At 41.6% G+C, this 20,026-nt stretch overlaps 1 protein-coding gene across 1 annotated transcript; it reads right to left on the bottom strand.

Annotated features, from left to right (window-relative positions):
- Positions 1 to 1,752: 1,752 nt before the first annotated feature.
- On the bottom strand, positions 1,753 to 15,089 carry si:dkey-82o10.4 (uncharacterized protein LOC797793 homolog). Its single transcript, XM_061915466.1, has 5 exons — positions 14,608 to 15,089; positions 4,461 to 4,532; positions 4,235 to 4,361; positions 4,026 to 4,170; positions 1,753 to 2,145 (listed from the first exon to the last, which is right to left on the bottom strand). Exons 1-5 carry the CDS (start codon positions 14,974 to 14,976, stop codon positions 2,055 to 2,057), a joined length of 804 nt encoding a protein of 267 aa, XP_061771450.1. The 5' UTR covers positions 14,977 to 15,089; the 3' UTR covers positions 1,753 to 2,054.
- Between the last annotated feature and the right edge of the window lie 4,937 nt (positions 15,090 to 20,026).

Genomic DNA, 20,026 nt, shown 5'->3' with positions numbered 1-20,026 from the left:
GAGGCGGTTTTTATTGCCTTCTCGATGTGCACATCTCCAGTGAGGTTTTGGTCGAGGTGGTAACCCAGGTACTTTGTTGTTTCCACGACAGGGACCTCCTGTCCCCTAACATCAGTGCAGGAGGCTGTGGTGGATTTCGGGCCAAACATATCCGGAGTTCTACCGACTTCTTCCCGTTGAGTATCATTTTCTTATTTGCTGCCCATTCGTCCAGCCTTTGTGCCTCCTGGCACATGGTTGTGTCTGACATGAGGCTGGATATGGGGATCGCTCTCGATAGCCCGATGTCGTCTGCATATCCGACATCAAGGGTGTCCTCAAACAGCATCCCGGGTGGCCATGTAAAGGAGGAAGACATGTGGGGAAACAACACCCCCTTGGGGCACCCTAGATGTAACTTTATTCCAGGGGCTATGAGCTCCATTTACCACCACTCTCTGTCTCCTTCCTGAGATGTAACTATGGAGACAGGCTGTCAGATATGGACACAGTCCTAGGTCCAATATGTTTTGCATTAGGATCCCATGGTCAATTACATCAATCAATCAATCAATGCTAATATATATAGCCCTAAATCACAAATGTCTCAAAGGACTGTACAAACCACTACGACTACGACATCCTCAGAAGAACCCACATAAGGGCAAGGAAAACTCACACCCAGTGGGCAAGGAGAATTCACACCCAGTGGGACGCCAGTGACAATGATGACTATGAGAAACCTTGGAGAGGACCTCAAATGTGGGCACTCCCCCCCCCCCCTCTCTAGGGGACCGAAAGCAATGGATGTCGAGTGGGTCTAACATGATACTCTGAAAGTTCAATCCATAGTGGCTCCAACACAGCCGCGAGAGTTCAGTTCAAAGCGGATCCAAGACAGCAGCGAGAGTCCCGTCCACAGGAAACCATCCCAAGCGGAGTCGGATCAGCATCGTAGAGATGTCCCCAACCGATACAGGCGAGCGGTCCATCCTTGGTCCCGAAGAGCGGTCCATCCTGGGTCTCGATTCTGGACAGCCAGTACTTCATCCATGGTCATCGGACCGGACCCCCTCCATAAGGGAGGGGGGGACAGAGGAGAAAAAGAAAAGCGGCGGCAGATCAACTGGTCTAAAAATGAGGTCTATTTAAAGGCTAGAGTATACAAATGAGTTTTAAGGTGAGACTTAAATGCTTCTACTGAGGTAGCATCTCGAACTGTTACCGGGAGGGCATTCCAGAGTACTGGAGCCCGAACGGAAAACGCTCTGTAGCCCACATCAAAAGCTTTCGACATATCTGCCAACAGTACTCTCACCATCGTTGGTTTGAAGTCGGTTTCGGTAAGCCAGGTGTGCATTGCCCTGACTAGAGCCCTTGTAGTACTGTGCTTAGGCAGATATGCATTCTTTGATATGTCAGTCTGTGGACCTCAGCTGAAGAAAAAAAATGTGCGCGCCCCTGCTCTTACTTACTTCAGTACAATTTTTGGCTACTCAACCCACTTCTGCATAGAGGGCATCGTAGAATTGCATTTTAACACGCCCCGTCTGCCAGAGAATAAGAAGAAATAGCAGTGTTGCAGAATCTGCGAATTTGCCCCTATATCTCGCGAGTAAACAAGACTCATCTGTTTTTCAAAAGAGAGACTTGTGACAAATCTAGCGTCATTTTCTGGAAACAGACACAAACGCACGATGGCCCCTCCCCCAAATGAAAGCCGGTCTCGCCTGTGACATAAAACCACAAAAAAGAAGCGACAGGAGAAACGTGTTTGTTTGGCTTTTCGTGTTTTTACGCCAACTTTTTGTCATTCCCACGGCGTCCACAAAAATGACATGCACCATGGCCGATTATAAAAATCAGACAGTTCCATTGTGTGTTTGTATCCCGACGAGCGCCAAAATGTAACAAATCCTGTAACAAGTCCTCTGTGGCAAATTAGCTTTTGCATACAAACCAACCAACACGTTACCTGCCATTAGCACAATAATGGACACCACTGACTCAGAGGCACCAGAGCGAAGTCCTACCAGAGGATTTAGGTCCAGTTTGAAAATCCTCTACTTGCCCAGTCAGTCGGCTTGGCTCTGGTTCCAGTTCCAGTGCCAAACTGTGGTTACTGTCCAGTCCAAAGACGCGCCACCCGTGAGCTCCCGATGGAACCTGAAAAATAGAACCGACATGTGTAAGGCCCCAGCAGCAAAACAGGAAGATGGCAATTTTAGGCCAAAAACCGGGTTTGTTATTTAACGAACTCATCCTAGGGACTTGGACCAAATGAGCCGTCTTTAAAATGACAGATACTAGAGAGATAGGCGATGATAAATTGGGGCTTTTGTCTGCGCCTTAAGATGTGGGCGTGGCTTGGTGCCAAACTTTGGTCTGATGGGGTGCCACAGAACCTTCAACATTTCTAATTAGGCTCCACAAATTCAGATCTCAATCATAATCGGTACACATGACGATGAGGACTGTGATGAGGTGGAGACTTGTCCAGGGTGTACCCCGCCTACCGCCCGAATGCAGCAGAGATAGGCTCCCAAAAGGGACAAGTGGTAGAAAATGGATGGATGACGATGAGGACACCCTGAAGTGCTGGATAGGGGAAAAAAAATTATTTTTCGATTTGGACAATTATAAAATCGTTTAGTAAACGTCAATTGATAAGCGATAATAATAATAATAAATACATTTAACTTAATTATTGTAAATTTTGCTGACTGCAACGAGCCACCTTACAGACCGGCTCCTTTATTAGCGGGCAGTTTTCTATTATTCAATAAATGCGATGGGAATAAATGTAACTGGGTTTTTTTAGAACAAATACACTTTTTTTAAAAGTTGCAAGTAGGGATGTCCGATAATATCGGACACCTTAAAACGCACTGCCTTTGCGTGCCGGCCCAATCACGTAATATCTTCGGCTTTTTACACACACAAGTGAATGCACTGTATACTTGGTCAACAGCCATACAGGTCACACTGAGGGTGGCCGTATAAACAACTTTAACACTGTTACAAATATGCGGCACACTGTGAACCCACACCAAACAAGAATGACAAACATATTTCGGGAGTGCTAGCGGGGTGCATAATATAGTCATTAAAAGGCATGGATGCAAAGGATTCTGGGTATTTGTTGTGTTGTGTTTATGTTGTGTTACTGTGAGGATGTTCTCCCGAAATGTGTTTGTCATTCTTGTTTGGTGTGGGTTCACAGTGTGGTGCATATTAGTAAGAGTGTTAAAAGTTGTTTATATCACAACCTTCAGTGTAACCTGTATCACCCAGTATGCCTTGCAGTCGTGTACGTGTATCTGCGGAAGCCACATACAACATGTTGCTGGACTGGCGAGCAGTTTGTACATGTTGTAGAAGGCGTCTAAGGCAATGCCTTCATAGCACGCCCTTATTATTGTTATCTGGGTGACCACCAGCAGATATTCGGGAGAACGGTCGCGGCTCCCATTGTCTTCTTTATTTTGTGAAACGGGTCAAAATGGCTCTTTGAGTGGTAAAGGCTGCCGACCCCTGCGCTAGAGAATGAAGAGTGCTTGAAACTCTGCATATCATTCTGGGCCACACCCAAAAAATGCCGAAGCAACTATTTCCAGATCAACACAGTATGAAAAAAAATAGTCAACAGAAGGAGATAACGTCCGCAGTAACCTACCACATAGCAAAGGACGAACACTACTTGATTTCCTATTACGCAGCTCATTTTTATTTGACAGTTATTGAAATATCTTGTGTGACATCATACACAAAAGTGCACTTAATTTGTTTTAAACTATTGTAGTGGCATTCTGTACAAAAAGTGCACGTTAATTTAGTGTTGTTTTGATATGTATTTTGGCCTGGATTTGCAGTTCATTTTCTCTCTTTGTAGCACGTAGCTTTGATGTAAGCTACCTCGCTACATGGGTCTAACAGGAGCTAAGCTACGGGAAAGCTATGTAGCTTAGCTACATGTAGCTTCTTCCTGCCCATCATTGCCTATGAGTCATGTTCCAAGACCCCCCATGTCGACGTTGAGTACTCACTCATAGACGACAGTCGCTATTTTCTTCTGTGGAACGCCATCTTCACCGGGCGACACTTTAAAAATTCTGGTGCCTTCGGGGTCGTCGGGGCCTTCATGCGAGGACAGGTGCCAACATCTCATGGCGATATTGCAGAACTTTCTACCTGCGGAATTGGCAAAGAGTACATTTTGGATGACGCCATCGCAGTCAAACCCTACGATAATCACCATGAGCGTCGAAGACCACAGAGACGTCTTCTGGAGTTACAAATAGGATATCTTCCATGGAGATGGTGAGATTCTGCCTCTGACGCGCCGACAGCGGCTGGCACTTCTTCTCTATGTATCTGATTGTCTGGAATGACAACACATTGAAAGAAAAAAAGCAATTTTCTATTTACTCTGGTGGAAATATTACTTTTTGGGCTGTAAATGTCCAAAGTTGTTGTCTCACCTCTACAGACACGAGCCCAATCATTTGGAAGTATTTGCCTTTGGACATCAAATCGGAGACGTGGACCACCGCCTGGGACACGAACATCGTTAGTGCTTCCAATTGTCACCCTCATTCACATTCAATTACAAACCCCTCTATTCGGTGTACAGACTTTTAAACAAAGACAAATAGATACATCTTTTTGCAGTCTGTTGTGGTCAGTGCCCTGTACTTTGCAGTGATTTGTTGGGGGAGCAGCACTAGCAAGAGGGACTTAACTTCAACATGAGCCTTACGCTGCAGAAAGTCCCCACACTGTGGAAAACCTCATGCGTGGTCCCCATCCCCAAGTGCACGCGCCCCAGCACGTCGAAGGACTACAGGCCGGTGGCTCTAACCTCCCATATCATGAAGACCGTGGAGAGGTTGGTCCTGGAACAACTCTGCCCTACAGTCAAGGCCCACCAGGACCCACTCCAATTCGCCTACCAGCCCCGAGTGGGAGTGGAGGACGCAGTCATCTACCTGCTGAACCGAGCCCACGCCCACCTGGACAAGCCTGCGAGCAGTGTGAGGGTCATGTTTTTTGACGTCTCCAGTGCTTTCAATACTATACGGCCTGGGCTACTTGGTGTGAAGTTGGAGAAGATGCAGGTGGAGGCCCCCTTGGTGTCCTGGGTTTTATATTACCTGACTGACAGACCACAGTACGTTCGACTGCAGGACTGTGTCTGACAGGCTGGTCAGCAACACCGGGGCCCCGCAGGGCACAGTCCTCTCCCCCTTCCTCTTCACCATTTACACCACCGATTTCCACTATCAGTCAGAGTCCTGCCACCTTCAGAAGTTTTCTGATGACTCTGCGATAGTGGGATGTATTGAGGATGGTGATGACGAGGAATACAGGACACTGGTGGAGGACTTTGTCACATGGTGTGGAAAGAACCACCTCCAGCAAAATTTGACAAAGACTAAGGAGCTGGTTGTGGACCTGTGAAGGAGGTGGAGTATTTCAGCGACCCCTGTTTCCATCAGGGGGGGTCGATGTGGACATGGTAGAGCAGGGGTCGGGAACCTTTTTGGCAGAGAGAGCCATGAAAGCCAAATATTTCAAAATGTATTTCCATGAGAGCCATATAATATTTTTTAACACTGAATACAACAAAATGCGTGCATTTTTAAGTAAGACCAACATTTTAAGAGTATAATAAGTATCTTATTATTTTTAATAACATTGTTATTCTAAAAGTTAACCAATAATAAATATAATACTTATTTCCATTAATGCGACAACTTGAACAGGTGCGATAGAAAATGGAGGGTTGGATTAAAATTAACGTTATTTTTAACACTGTGATTACCAGCAGAAATATTAATTAGTTATCATGTTAAGCAATGTCAGCTAAGATTTATCTGAGAGCCAGATGCAGTCATCAAAAGAGCCGCATCTGGCTCTAGAGTCATAGGTTCCCTACCCTTGGGACAGAGCCGCCTCTACTTCCTCAGGAGGCTAGGATCCTTCAACATCTGTACAAAGATGTTGAAGATGTTCTACGAGTCGATGGGGTCGGCGCCTTCTTGTACGCCGTGGCTTGCTGGGGCAGCTGGCTAAGAGTGAGGGACACAAACAGACTGGACAAGTTGGTAGAGAAGGCCAGTAACGTGGTGGGAGTGGAGCGGGATTCTCTGGCGGTGGTGTCAGAGAGGAGAAGTCTAGCAAAACTCCTAGCCATTATGGAAAACACCTCCCACCCAATACACCCGGACCTTGCGGAGAAAATGAGCACGTTCAGTGGAAGGCTCAGAATCCCAAAATGCAACAAGAAACGACACAGGAGGTCCTTCACACCGACAGCCATCAGACTGTATAATGTATATGTTCCTTGACTGCACTTAAATGTAGAATATATGTAGAATATATTTATACTATTCATGTATTATATATTATGTATATAATATATTTTATATATTATTTATTATTGTCTATTGTGAGCAAACTGTGATGCTGAATTTCCCCCAGGGATCAATAAAGTACTATCTATTCTATTCTATTAACCTGGATTGACAAACTGATCTGAAAATTCGTCAAACTATCGGCATGCAGTTGGAGACAAATCTCAGTGCCCCTCCCGAAAATCTCCCGGGGCAACCATTCTCCCGAATTTCTCCCAATTTCCACCCAGACAACAATATCGGGGGCGTGCCTTAAAGGCACCGCCTTTATCGTCCTCTACAACCTGTCGTCACGTCCGCTTTACTGCCATACAAACAGCGTGTCGGCCAGGCCAAATATTATATGCGGCTTTTATACACACACACACACACAAGCGAATGCTAGCATACTTGGTCAACAGCCATACAGGTCACACTGAGGGTGGCCGTATAAACAACTTTAACACTGTTACAAATATGTGCCACACTGTGAACCCACACCAAACAAGAATGACAAACACATTTCGGGAGAACATCCGCACCGTAACAACATAACCACAACAGAACAAATACCCAGAACCCCTTGCAGCACTAACTCTTCCGGGATGCTATAATATATACAACCCCCACCCCCATCTCCCGAATTCGGAGGTCTCAAGGTTAGCAAGTATGCATCGTGGACAATACTGCCCACCTACTCCACCAGACAATTGAGGGACAGCGGGGCTCATAAGCCAACAGGCTCCTTCAGCTTCGTTCCCACAGTGTTCCATTCAAGAACTCCTTCATTCTGCACTCCATCCAGCTGTGTAATCACCCGCCACACAGCAATAGAGGATATATGTCTATTACCTGAACGTTTTTTATGTTAGCTACCTCTCTTTGTTTATAATGTCTATTTTCGGCTGGATCTACTCTCTATTTTATGCTGGCCTTTTTAAAAAAAAATTTCTGCAGCTGTTACATGTAATGTAAAATAGTACATGGTAATTGGGATTTGTTATATATTGTATTTATCATATAAAAATATGGTATAATAATATATCAATATATATCATATACTGTATATATATAGTATGTACTGTAAATATGACATATATGTTATATTTTATATTGCTGCGATGGTATATCTTTAGTCTATTTATGGGGGGCGGCATGGCACAGTTGAGAGAGTGGCCGTGCCAGCAACTTGAGGGTTCCTGGTTTGATCCCCAGCTTTTGCCAACAAAGTCATGTCTGTTGTGTCCTTGAGGAAGACACTTCACCCTTTTTCCTGATGGGTCGTGCTTAGCGCCTTGCATGGCAGCTCCAACCATCAGTGTGTGAATGTGTGTGTGAATGGGTGAATATGGAAATAGTGTCAAAGCGCTTTGAGTACCTTGAAGGTAGAAAAGCGCTATACAAGTATAACCCATTTACCATTTAGTCTACATATTACCTGCGATGAGGTGGCGACTTGTCCAGGGTGTACCCCGCCTTCCGCCCGATTGTAGCTGAGATAGGCGCCAGCGCCCCCCGCGACCCCAAAAAGGGAATAAGCGGTAGAAAATGGATGGATTACCTGCATTATCCTTTCCATCCTTTGAAACTGAGCTACTGTGTGGAACAATTTCCCTTGTGGATGAATAAAGTTTGTCTAAGTCTAAATAGGCTTCTGTTTGCCAACAATTTATCTGTGTACGAACATTTTATCCATTCATTTTGTGTTCCTCCTGCAAGTTAAAAAACAGCGCACAACATTTTAGTGAGGAGGCGGAGCCCTCCACGTCACTTATTACAGCATTGCAGTACAGAACCAGTCACTCACTACTCCGCACTTCAGCGTGTCTTTTTTTCAAAATGTTTCGCCTTTTTTCCCCAGATTTTTTGCCTTTTTTACAGTTTGTTGATTTAATATGAACCCAAAGACTCAACAGACCGGTGAAGAAAAGAGGGAATCTCTGTGGAGTTAAAAAAAAAAAAAAAAAAAGACTATTTGCGACTAAAGGCACTCACAAGTATGGAAGAATTGATGAAACAGGCTTCATACTACCCGACTTTTCTGGAAAACGATGCCAGAGCCGATTTATTTTTCTGTCTCCTGCCTTATATCCTCAGCTCTCTGCCGATGTTAATGTAGGTTGACTTTACTCTTTGAAATTGTTATTATTGTAGCAATACGGTTGTTAAAGTTAATGATTTCTGGGATTTCTGATTGTTTGTGAGGGCACCATAGTGGCTTTTGTGTGTGTGCACACGTTGGCAGAGCAATGCATATAGCACAGTTCAGCTAGTTAATAAAAAAAGTCCATCCATTGTTATGTTTATTTGATATACAGAGCTGTATGCTATTTATATTGTGTACAAACCTACACTAAGATATGGACTTTAGCCACACCTTGAACTCACAAATCATATTAACATTGTTTAAGGAAAAATTTGCTTCATTATGCAAACTTTTTGATTCATGTACCCCGTTCAAGAAATAATTAAGTTCGTAAATCAAGGTTCCACTGTACATTGTACCGTTCATAATATAGAACAAAACACTTTGTTGTCATCAAACATGACGAAAATACAGGTGGCGACTCGTTATTTGCAGCTAAAATACAATATAAACAATGAATAACGTGCAAAATAAATACCAGTACAGACAGCAGTGCAACAGTGGAAAAACATTGAAAGCCATTGGGATAGATTCAATATCTTCATGGTCCACAGGTAAAAAATGTTTTTAACTCTGTTTCTCCTGCTCTTGTGTGACCGAAATCACTTCCCTGATGGCAGCGGGCTTAACGAGTGCTGACAAGGGTAAGCGCTGTCTGCCAGTATTTGGTTTGCTTTGCCGAGGCAGCGAGAGCGAGTAATGTTCTCTGGGGTGGGCAGGGGGCGTCCGATTATCTTCTCCGCTGTCCTGGTCGCCCTCTGCAGGGCTTTCCAGTCTGCAGCAGAGCAGACACCAAACCACACAGTTACACAACACATCAGCTCTGGCTCTATGGTGGCCCGGGTAAAAACATATCCACAGTTCCTCCTCAAGTTGGTTCCCCCGCATCACACAAAGGGAGTGGAGTCTCCGCGGTGCCAATTTGACCGGAACTAAAATGTTGGGAGTCCATGCGAGGTTTGACATGTAAGTTCCCAGGAATTTAAAGGAGGTCACAGTCTCCACCTCCAAGTGGAGCAAGTTTTTCTCTGTTTTCAAAAATCAATGACTATTCCCTTGGTCTTTGTGGTGTTCAGCCTCAGGTTGTTCTTGGTGCACTGCCCTCCCACAACTGTATATCCTCTCTGTAGACGGGTTCGTCAACCCCGTGATCAGGCCCTGTGGTATTATCTGCGAACTTGATGATGGTTTTTGAGGGATGAATGGGGACACGTAGGGGTGTAACGGTACACATACATTTCGGTTCAGTACGTACCTCGGTTTAGTGGTCACGGTTCGGTTAATTTTCGGTACAGTAAGAAAACAACAAAATATAAATTTTTTGGTTATTTGTTTACCAAATTTGCAAAATCTTCCAGCAAAAACATTTTTCTTAGTGGAATATTTGATGTGAAGTAATGGGAACCTTGGATAGGTCAATAATTCATAATAACATTGATTTTGATTCAATATTATGTTTTGAGCAATGACAGTTTGAAAGAAAAAAAAAACAGCTTTGTTTTATTAGTCAACATTGCAACTTTTTATAAATTGCATTTAGCCTTTAAGCTTTTTTATTTCACTTTTGTTATATTTTTGTTTATTTTAATAGTATTTTTAGAATGTGCCGTGGGCCTTTTAAAACATTAGCTGTGGGCACCCCTGCTATAGATAATAAAAAATAAAATCTGATAAATCTATGGATAAAAAGCAGAGCCTGGCGACGCATGCACGTTTATCATAACTCTCTCGCGCTCTGTCTCTGCCCCTCCCTCACGAATGCTGCTGCGTGCAAAATTTGTTTTGTTTTTAACCCCTTCTTAACCCTGAACGTACATTGAAAATAGTCGCAGCCCTAACTTAAAATGCCGGACATTTGAGGCATTTAAGAAAGTCCACCCGGACAGCCCTGCAAAAGAGGACATGTCCGGTGAAAATAGGACGTATGGTCAGTCTATCGTAGCCCGGTCGCTGCTAGGATGCCGTGTGTTGTGCCTCGGTGTGCATTGTTTACACAACGTGCGGTACGCTACTTAATATGTCCGTGTGGAAACTTGTTCGATACACCTCCGAACCAAACCGAAATCCCCGTACCAAAACGGTTCAATACGAATACACGTACCGTTACACCCCTAGAACACAGTAATACGTATATACTGTAGGACATACTGGAGGGAGCTCAACACACAGCACTGAAGGGAGCCAGTGCTGAGTGCCGGGGTGGAGGAGCATACTTGACCAGTTGGTCAGCTTCTAGTAGTAGCTACTAGTTGTAGCTTCTAGAGCTGTGGTCGACGAACAGCATCCTGACCACGGTATCCGGGAGGTCCAGATGTTCCACAGCTGAGTGGAGAGCAGTGGCGATGGCTTCCTCTGTGGACCGGGTTGGCCTGGTGTAGATCAAATTGGGGATTGGGATGACATTGGCTGCCCTAAAAAAGGGCCTGTGCCAGGGATTAATTGAAGACCCCTGTCAGTACGCTTGTGTTCTTTTCACACCAGTACCTCCCATATTACAGTGTACGTACTCTATTATGCCACTTTTTGCCAAATATTAAGAAAACATTAGGGGTGTCAAAAATGATCGCATCATATACACTTAGATTGCAATTAATTTTGACCGTACAAGCTCTTTCAACTTAACAACTATATGGTCAGTGATCAGATCAATGCATACCACCAAAATACCACCTAAAAGAACTTCAGATAAATATGGAACCTGTTGCATGGTGGGGCCCCTCAGTACTTCACTGACTTGCTGTGCCCCTACTCTTCAGGGCGCAGCCTCCGGTCTTCTAAGTGAAGTGTGAAGTGAATTATATTTATATAGCGCTTTTCTCAAGTGACTCAAAGCGCTTTACATAGTGACACCCAATATCTAAGTTAGATTTAAACCAGTGTGGGTGGCACTGGGAGCAGGTGGGTAAAGTGTCTTGCCCAAGGACACAACGGCAGTAACTAGGATGGCACAAGCAGGAATCGAACCTGCAACCCTCAAGTTGCTGGCACGGCCACTCTACCAACCGAGCTATAATACTAAAGATCCCAAAAACTTGTTTTAAAACCAGTGGAGACCTGGCATTCCAGGCTTTAGCTGCCAGACTCTGGAACAATTTGCATCAGTCCCTCTTGACTGTGTTGAAACTTTTAAGAAACATTATTATTATACACAAAGCAAACTATAACCTGCTTCCCAAGAATATACAACAATTCTTCTCAACAAAAGAAGAGAAATATAATCTTAGAGAAAAATGTAATTTAAAACATGTGTATGCACGTACAACACTTAAGACCTTCAGTATATCAGTATGTGGAATTAAATTATGGAATGGATTAAGCAAAGCAATCAAACAATGTACTAATATGATCCACTTCAAGAAACTCTTCAAACTGGAAGTGTTTACAAAGTACAAAAATGAAGAACCATGATAAACATTCTGATTTTACTCAAACATTCATTCTCAAAAAAATCTGACTTATCTCATCGTATGGAATAAAACTTACTTAAGCAATTATTTATTTATTTATTTATTTATTTGTATGGTGATTACTTATTACTTATGGAGTATACATTGTGAATACATTGAGAACAGGAAGTGAACAAAAGTTTTAGCAACTGTTATGTAAAGAAAAGGGGTAGGATTAAATAAGCTCTGCTTCTTCCTCCTCCTTTTCGAACATGTTGAAAAGAGAAACTAGAAATTGTGATTTATCATGTTGTATGCTTGCATGTTCGAAATAAACTCAAACTCAAACACAAACTCAAACATTTGAAAACTTCTCTTTTTAGTAAAGCTTTTAGTTAATGCACCTTTTAGCTATCTTTTTAATCCACTGTGTATCCTTTTTATGATGTTGCCCCTGTTGTTTTAAATTGAATTGTTGTTTTATTTCACCTATGTTATGTACAGCGGTTTGTGATTTTATCTGTGAAAAGCGCTTTACAAATAAAATGTACTTACTTAATTACTAACCAAGTCTTTTGCAAATAAATGACACGCATTTAAGTGAAATGTTTAAAAATGTTCCTGGATGACATTCTGACGATAAAATTGCATTTGTGTACAAATACTGGGAGTCTTCTCTTAAGCACATTTTAATTATGCAAGCAAGTAATCACCCGCGATTAATTGTGATTGATCCAAATTCCAAACTGTGATTAATCTGATTTAAAAAATTACAATAATTTGACAGCCCTACTAAAGCATATGCAAGTGTAATAGATTTGTGCAACAATACAAACTACAATCATAAACTTTTCATTCATCTACAAAGTGAGGACAATTATCTTCACAAATGAGCATTTTTGCATTGGAACTAAACTAACTGAGCACAAAAGTGATTGTGAATATCATTGTATATCAAATAAAATACCAAAACATTTAATTATTCGCTATAATAATGATAAAAATACTATGGGCTGCTGGCATTGCAGCAGGCCCATAATTATTATAATAGGACTTTTTGTATTGTGCATTAAAGTGAATACAATAATAACATTAAATTTTTTTATAATATAAAATAGTATCATTGTAATAATTGTAGAATATGATGAAGACAAAAGCAGTGAATAGGCGCTGGCATTGCAGCAGGCCCATAATTATTGTAACAATGATAACACTTTTTGTATTGTGCAATTAAAGTGAATAAACTAACATTATTATTATTAATAATATAAAATAGTATCAATAAAATAGTATAATAATATAATATAATGAAGACAAAAGCAGTGAATAGGCGCTGGCATTGCAGCAGGCCCATAATTATTATAATAATGATAACACTTTTTGTATTGTGCAATTAAAGTGAATACACTAACATTATTATTATTAATAATATAAAATAGTATCAATAAAATAGTATAATAATATAATATAATGAAGACAAAAGCAGTGAATACTCGCTGGCATTGCAGCAGTCCCATCATTATTATAAGAGTTTTTGTATTATGCATTAAAGTGAATAAAATAATAACATTATCATTATTATAATTATTGATATAATATAGTGTCATTGTAAAAATAATATAATACGATGAAGACAAAAGCAGTGAATAGGCGCTGGCACTGCAGCAGGCCCATAATTATTATAATGAGACTTTTTGTATTGTGCATTAAAGTAAATACAATAATACCATTATTATAATTAATAATATAATATAGTATCATTGTAACAATAATATGATATGATAAATGAGTTGTACTTGTATAGCACTTTTCTACCTTCAAGGTACTCAAAGCGCTTTGACACTACTTCCACATTTACCCATTCACACACACATGGAGGGAGGTGCCATGCAAGGCGCTAACCAGCACCCATCAGGAGCAAGGGTGAAGTGTCTTGCTCAGGACACAACGGACGTGACGAGGTTGATACTATGTGGGGATTGAACCAGGGACCTTCGGGTACCGCACAGCCACTATTCCACTGCGCCACGCCGTCCCAAGACAATAATAATGCTAAGACTTTGTATTGTGCATTGAAGTGTATACAATGATAACATTATTATTATTAATAATATAATTCTTATCATTGCAATAATAATATAATGAGATGAATACAAAAGCAGTCAATAGGCGCTGGCATTGCAGCAGGCCCATAATTATTATAATAAAACTTTTTGTATTTTGCATTAATGTGAATAAAATAACATTATTATTATTATTATTATTATCATTATTATTATGAAATCGTATCATTGTAATAATAAAATAATATGATGAAGACAAAAGCAGTGAATAGGCGCTTGCATTGCAGCAGACCCAAAATTGTTATAATAAGACTTTTTGTATTGAGCATTACAGTGAATACAATAGTAACATTATTATTATTAATAATATAATATAGTATCATTGTAATAATAATACAATACGATGAAGATAAAAGCAGTGAATGGGCGCTGGCAGTGCAGAGGGCCCATACTTATTATAATAAGACTTTTTGTGTTGTGCATTTAAGTGAATAAAATAACATTATTATTATCATTATTATTAATATAATATAGCGTATTCACTGCTTTTGAGACACTAGTGATTTAGGGCTATATAAGTAAACATTGATTGAATAATAATATAATATGACATGATGAAGACAAGTAGTAATGTTTACCTGCTTGACTCCTCTTTCAAAGCCCTCACAGCTGACATCCAGGTCGAAGTAGAGTTCAAGCAGGAAGCAGATGACTTTACACCGGATCCAAGTGATCGGATCCGGGGTGCCGACCACCGAGATGTCCGAGTGCCGGCCGGAGGTCTCACTCCCCGGGTCCTCAGCTCCGGGCTTTGAGCAGAACATTCGCTCATTCTGACCCCAGAACATGACTCTTCTCCGGGCGTCGACGACCTCTTCGTGCCGGCTGAATGTCCACCGGCACACTCCCGTGGCCATGGGTCGACGAAGGCCGCTCTTCCAGCCGCGGATGCCGGGTGAGCCGGTCGCCAACTCCCGGCAGGCTGCGAGGCGGCTGAACCGCAGCATGACGGCGGGGAAGCGGCGTCGTTTGACCGGCGAGCGGGAAGTTACAAGCCACCTTAATTGTCTTATACAAGTCAACCATTTTTTTTACCCACAATGCTCCTGGGTTTGGTTACGTCACTGATGCCTTTAAGTACTGATGGACATCGGAGAACTGTTGCTTTTAATGACATTTAATATATTAACTGTAGTGCAAAATGTAATGTAATTTACGCTTAGGTTGCTATACAAACATAAATATTGTATTTTTGTTTTTCATGATTTTACTTTATAATGTAGTGTAGTGGTTGCTCAATACAATAAACAAATATATTAGCCTAATTAAACAATTTTTAGAAAGATTTGTATGAATAAAATAATTGATATCAATCAATCAATCAATGTTTACTTATATAGCCCTAAATCACTAGTGTCTCAAAGGGCTGCACAAACCACCACGACATCCTCGGTAGGCCCACATAAGGGCAAGGAAAACTCACACCCAGTGGGACATCGGTGACAATAATGACCCAGTGGGACGTCGGTGACAATAATGACTATGAGAACCTTAGAGAGGAGGAAAGCAATGGATGTCGAGCGGGTCTAACATGATACTGTGAAAGTTCAATCCACAATGGATCCAACACAGTCGCGAGAGTCCAGTCCAAAGCGGATCCAACACAGCAGCGAGAGTCCCGTCCACAGCGGAGCCAGCAGGAAACCATCCCAAGTGGAGGCGGATCAGCAGCGCAGAGATGTCCCCAGCCGATACACAGGCAAGCAGTACATGGCCATCGGATCGGACCGGACCCCCTCCACAGGGGAGAGTGGGACATAGAAGAAAAAGAAAAGAAACAGCAGATCAACTGGTCTAAAAAGGGAGTCTATTTAAAGGCTAGAGTATACAAATGAGTTTTAAGGTGAGACTTAAATGCTTCTACTGAGGTGGCATCTCGAACTGTTACCGGGAGGGCATTCCAGAGTACTGGAGCCCGAACGGAAAACGCTCTATAGCCCGCAGATATAATAAATACAATTGTTTTTAATTGGTTAACGCATGAGTGTCTTTACTCAACAAGTCCAGCAGAGGGAGACATTTAGCTATATTTTACACTACCCATTATGGTGGAAAAACCACGCACGGAAAGTTTAACTTTTTTTTCTTTTCTTTTTTTTTTTTTACTTTAGAACACACGCACGCACGCGGCCAGGTGCGCCAAATAATTATGTGCAAAAAGGCGAAAAGAGAGAAAAACATTCCGGGTTCGAATGCTACTAATGCATGTGTCAACAATTAGCAATATTTACTCATTCGTGTGACACCAGCGTGTCGCTGCAGAATATTCTGAACGACATAAAAAGGATAAGCTGTAAAACAAAAAAGAAAAAAAGGATGGATAATGTGCATCATTTTTTAATATTTTAGTGTAGTTAAAATTAAATAGATATTGACGGAAGACAATATTGTTCCACCTACCTGTATATACAAAATATGTATACAATTATATTGTTTATTAGCACAGTGTTCGTTTTAAAAAATGCCACTGAACACAAATAAAAATCTGTGTCGTATTTCAAAATAAAATATAATTTTTTGTCGAATTTAAAAATATATATATATATAACGTCTTAATGTTTTAAAAATACTATGTAGTGGGTGGGAATGTCTGATGCTGGATGTCAATAACAATAACATTTAAAAAATAAAATGAAAACATATATATAATGTTTTATATTTACTTTACAGGCAACATTGTTTTGGCACTGAAAGAGACTGTTGCCGGCACGATGCCAATGAATAATAACTGATGATAATTCATTGCAATATTTTATGATAAATGGCCAAAAGGGACAAGCGGTATGAAATGGATGGATGGTAACATAAAAACCGCGGAAGCATGAGGACGACGCATGTGTGCGTGCGCCCGTGCGCGTGCGTTATAGAAAAAAGTCGTGATGAACAAAAGTGTGATTTTTTTGATTTATTCTTCTTTTTTTTTTTTTGTGCAGATTGAATTTACAAGTCTCACAATTTCACACTTAAGTCAAATCACTTACGTACAAAAAAAAATGTTAAGTTCTAGTCCCCGAGAAAATGTGACGTATTTGTTAGTTAATGCCAAGTAAATATAAATGACGTGGAATGTGTAGTCGGACACTTTATTAGGCACACAATAATGACAACCTTTATAAAGTCATATAATTCTAATTGATTTAATATGTTTTTATTATTAGTTTGCAATTTTTTTTCTAATATGTTTTTACTTTATTCATCAGCTGTACAAAAATGTGTCGTTTTTTAGAGTGTCGTGCTATTTCATCTAATATTAAAATACATTTGTCATTTCGACTTTTTCTTCACCGCGACATCTCCGACTTAAGTTTGAGCTAATGAGAGAAATTAGCATTTAATAGTTGATGTTTTTTTCCACTCTACGCTGACAAATTATTTTCCCGCTTCTGTTTTTTTTATTTTAATTCATCTGCGCATAAATTAAAAAAATCTGCCCAAACTTATTATTCACCGGAGATGTGATTAATATGCAAAATTATGCAAATTAAGATGCAATTAGGTTCCGATTCTCCAGTGGAATTTTCCATTATAATTTAATACAAAGTAACAGAGTAATTGGTGTCACGTGTAATTACGCTTAGTGGAGCGCGGTGGCCAGGATGCGAGTGTTGCCGCGGAAACGGACCGCGGCCCGGCTCGGCTTGTCCGAGGACGCGTCGACTTTTAATGAGTGAATCTGGAAGTTTCAGGTGGGTTTATTTTTTTATTTTTTTGGTGTGTGATTTGGCGCACCAGACCCCTTTTTAGTTCTTAGGATCAACGTTTGATTCCCAAACACAAGGATGGACGCGCCGGACTTGGACAAGGAGAACTTAACGCTTCCTTCCTGGGAGGCCAGTAGTTTGCATGTGCTGACTTTACACACACACACACACACACACACACACACACACACACACACACACACACACACACACACACACACACACACACACACACACACACACATGAAACACACCTAAATGTAACAGACACGCACAGAGAGAGTGCTATCTGTCTTGCTCGCCATCACCGCCGCGAACAAAGACGTCCTCCCTCGGCCGTCCTCACCGCCTCCACTCTCCTGGCTGCGCTCTCTCAAAGAACATAATCCCTCAACAAAATGGAGGCACAAAGGAAACTTGAGCTCAATCCTATAAAGGCGCGGACACGCCACACAATGCGTCCTCCCACCCGTTTCCCCGTATCCTCGTCCCCCTGCACGCCTCGGGCCCCCCCACCCGCCTGCCGTGAAATGCCCCACGGCACAGATCAGGATTTATCCAACACATTCCCCTCCTTTTTTCTCCTTCTCCTCCTCCATCCGTCCTTTCCTTCACGATTAACTCCTCGCGCCTTAGCCCCGCCCTCCTGCCGCCATCGACCCCCCCCCCCCTGAACCCCCATACCTCCACATGGATGGAGCGCACCTGGACTGCCTTCATGTTTGTTTACATTGCTGATGCCGCACATACATGTCTGTCACCGAGTTGGCAGTTATATGAGTCAGTTAGTTATGACTTACTGAGTTGTATGAGTCAGTTAGTTATGACTTAGTGAGTTATATGAGTCAGTTAGTTATAACTTAGTGAGTTGTATGAGCCAGTTATGAATTCAAGAGTTGTATAAGTTAGTTCTGACTTAGTGAGTTATATGAGTCAGTCAGTTATGACTTAGTGAGTTGTATGAGTCAGTTAGCTATGACTTGGTGAGTTATATGAGTTAGTTATAACTTAATGAGTCACATGAATCAGTTAGCTATAACTTAGTGAGTTGTATGAGTCAGTTAGTTATGACTTAGCGAATTATATGAGTTAGTTATAACTTAATGAGTCACATGAGTCAGTTAGTTATGACTTAGCAAATTATATGAGTTAGTTATAACTTAATGAGTCACATGAGTCAGTTAGTTATAACTTGGTGAGTTGTATGAGCCAGTTATGAATTCATGAGTTGTAGAGTTAGTTTTCACTTAGTGAGTTGTATGAGTCAGTCAGTTATGACTCAGTGAGTTGTATATTCCAAGATGGCGGCGCCCGTCAGGGCTGCAACATTGCGGAGCTGCTGCTAAAGATGGAACATTTGGCAGAAATATCGGACAATTCCACAAACTTTATGGCTGGCTCGCATCGTGGTCACTCCGTGATCACGTACGACCGCCAGACACTTCTGGATGTGGACATATCGGGCCGTTTTGGACTGATAGACGCTTGCGTGCTAGACTTGCTAACTAGCATGGGAATACGTCGGCGGCTACATCCAGCGGCCTGTGAAGCAGGGGAGTCTAGTAGCAGCGGGGGCCGTCTACGGAGCAGACGCCAGCGGTGTGATCGGAAACGCGGATGTCGAGCGGGGCTAAAAACAAAGCAGAAGGCTAATCCCCACAGAACACCACTTCCCTCCATCATGAAGACGGATTTAAATGAAAGATGCGAGACTACTGGTCTGGGTAAGGAGTCAGTTAAATTAGAACACGTTTTTTCTGCTTTGAGTGTTTCAGAGTTGGACATGTATTTTACTGAGGTGGCTAACTATGATGCGTGCAGTTTATCAAAGCAACAAACAAACAATCGGAAAATCCCCGTTACTGAGGTGGCTAACCATGATGCGTGCAGTTTATCAAAGCAACAAACAAACAATCGGAAAATCCCCGTTACTGAGGTGGCTAACCATGATGCGTGCAGTTTATCAAAGCAACAAACAAACAATCGGAAAATCCCCGTTACTGAGGTGGCTAACCATGATGCGTGCAGTTTATCAAAACAACAATCAAACAATCGGAAAATTCCTGTCGTATCAATTCCTAGATATGGTCGTAACTATACTAAATGCACTGGGCATAATAAACACAACATTATTAATATTGCTACTACGGATAATTTGATCAAAAACTCCATAAAACAGCCCACAACCTATAATATAGGTTTTTTAAACATAAGATCATTGTCTCCCAAAACGTTGTTAGTTAATGATATTATCAGAGACAACAATCTTAATGTCATCGGTCTCAGCGAAACCTGG

Source organism: Nerophis ophidion, linkage group LG11, assembly GCF_033978795.1.
Source record: "Nerophis ophidion isolate RoL-2023_Sa linkage group LG11, RoL_Noph_v1.0, whole genome shotgun sequence".
In the NCBI taxonomy this organism is placed as follows: Eukaryota; Metazoa; Chordata; class Actinopteri; order Syngnathiformes; family Syngnathidae; genus Nerophis; species Nerophis ophidion.
This window is presented reverse-complemented; position numbering and strand designations above follow the sequence as displayed.

Bases quoted from the DNA above. Each gene is read 5' to 3' on its own strand.
- si:dkey-82o10.4 (XM_061915466.1), bottom strand. From the start codon at position 14,976: ATGCTGCGGTTCAGCCGCCTCGCAGCCTGCCGGGAGTTGGCGACCGGC. The intron at 4,533-14,607 runs GTAAACATTACT...TTCGTGTCCCAG, and splicing joins TTGAAAGAGGAGTCAAGCAG to GCGGTGGTCCACGTCTCCGA. The intron at 2,146-4,025 runs GTGAGTACTCAA...TCTATTTTTCAG, and splicing joins ATAGCGACTGTCGTCTATGA to GTTCCATCGGGAGCTCACGG.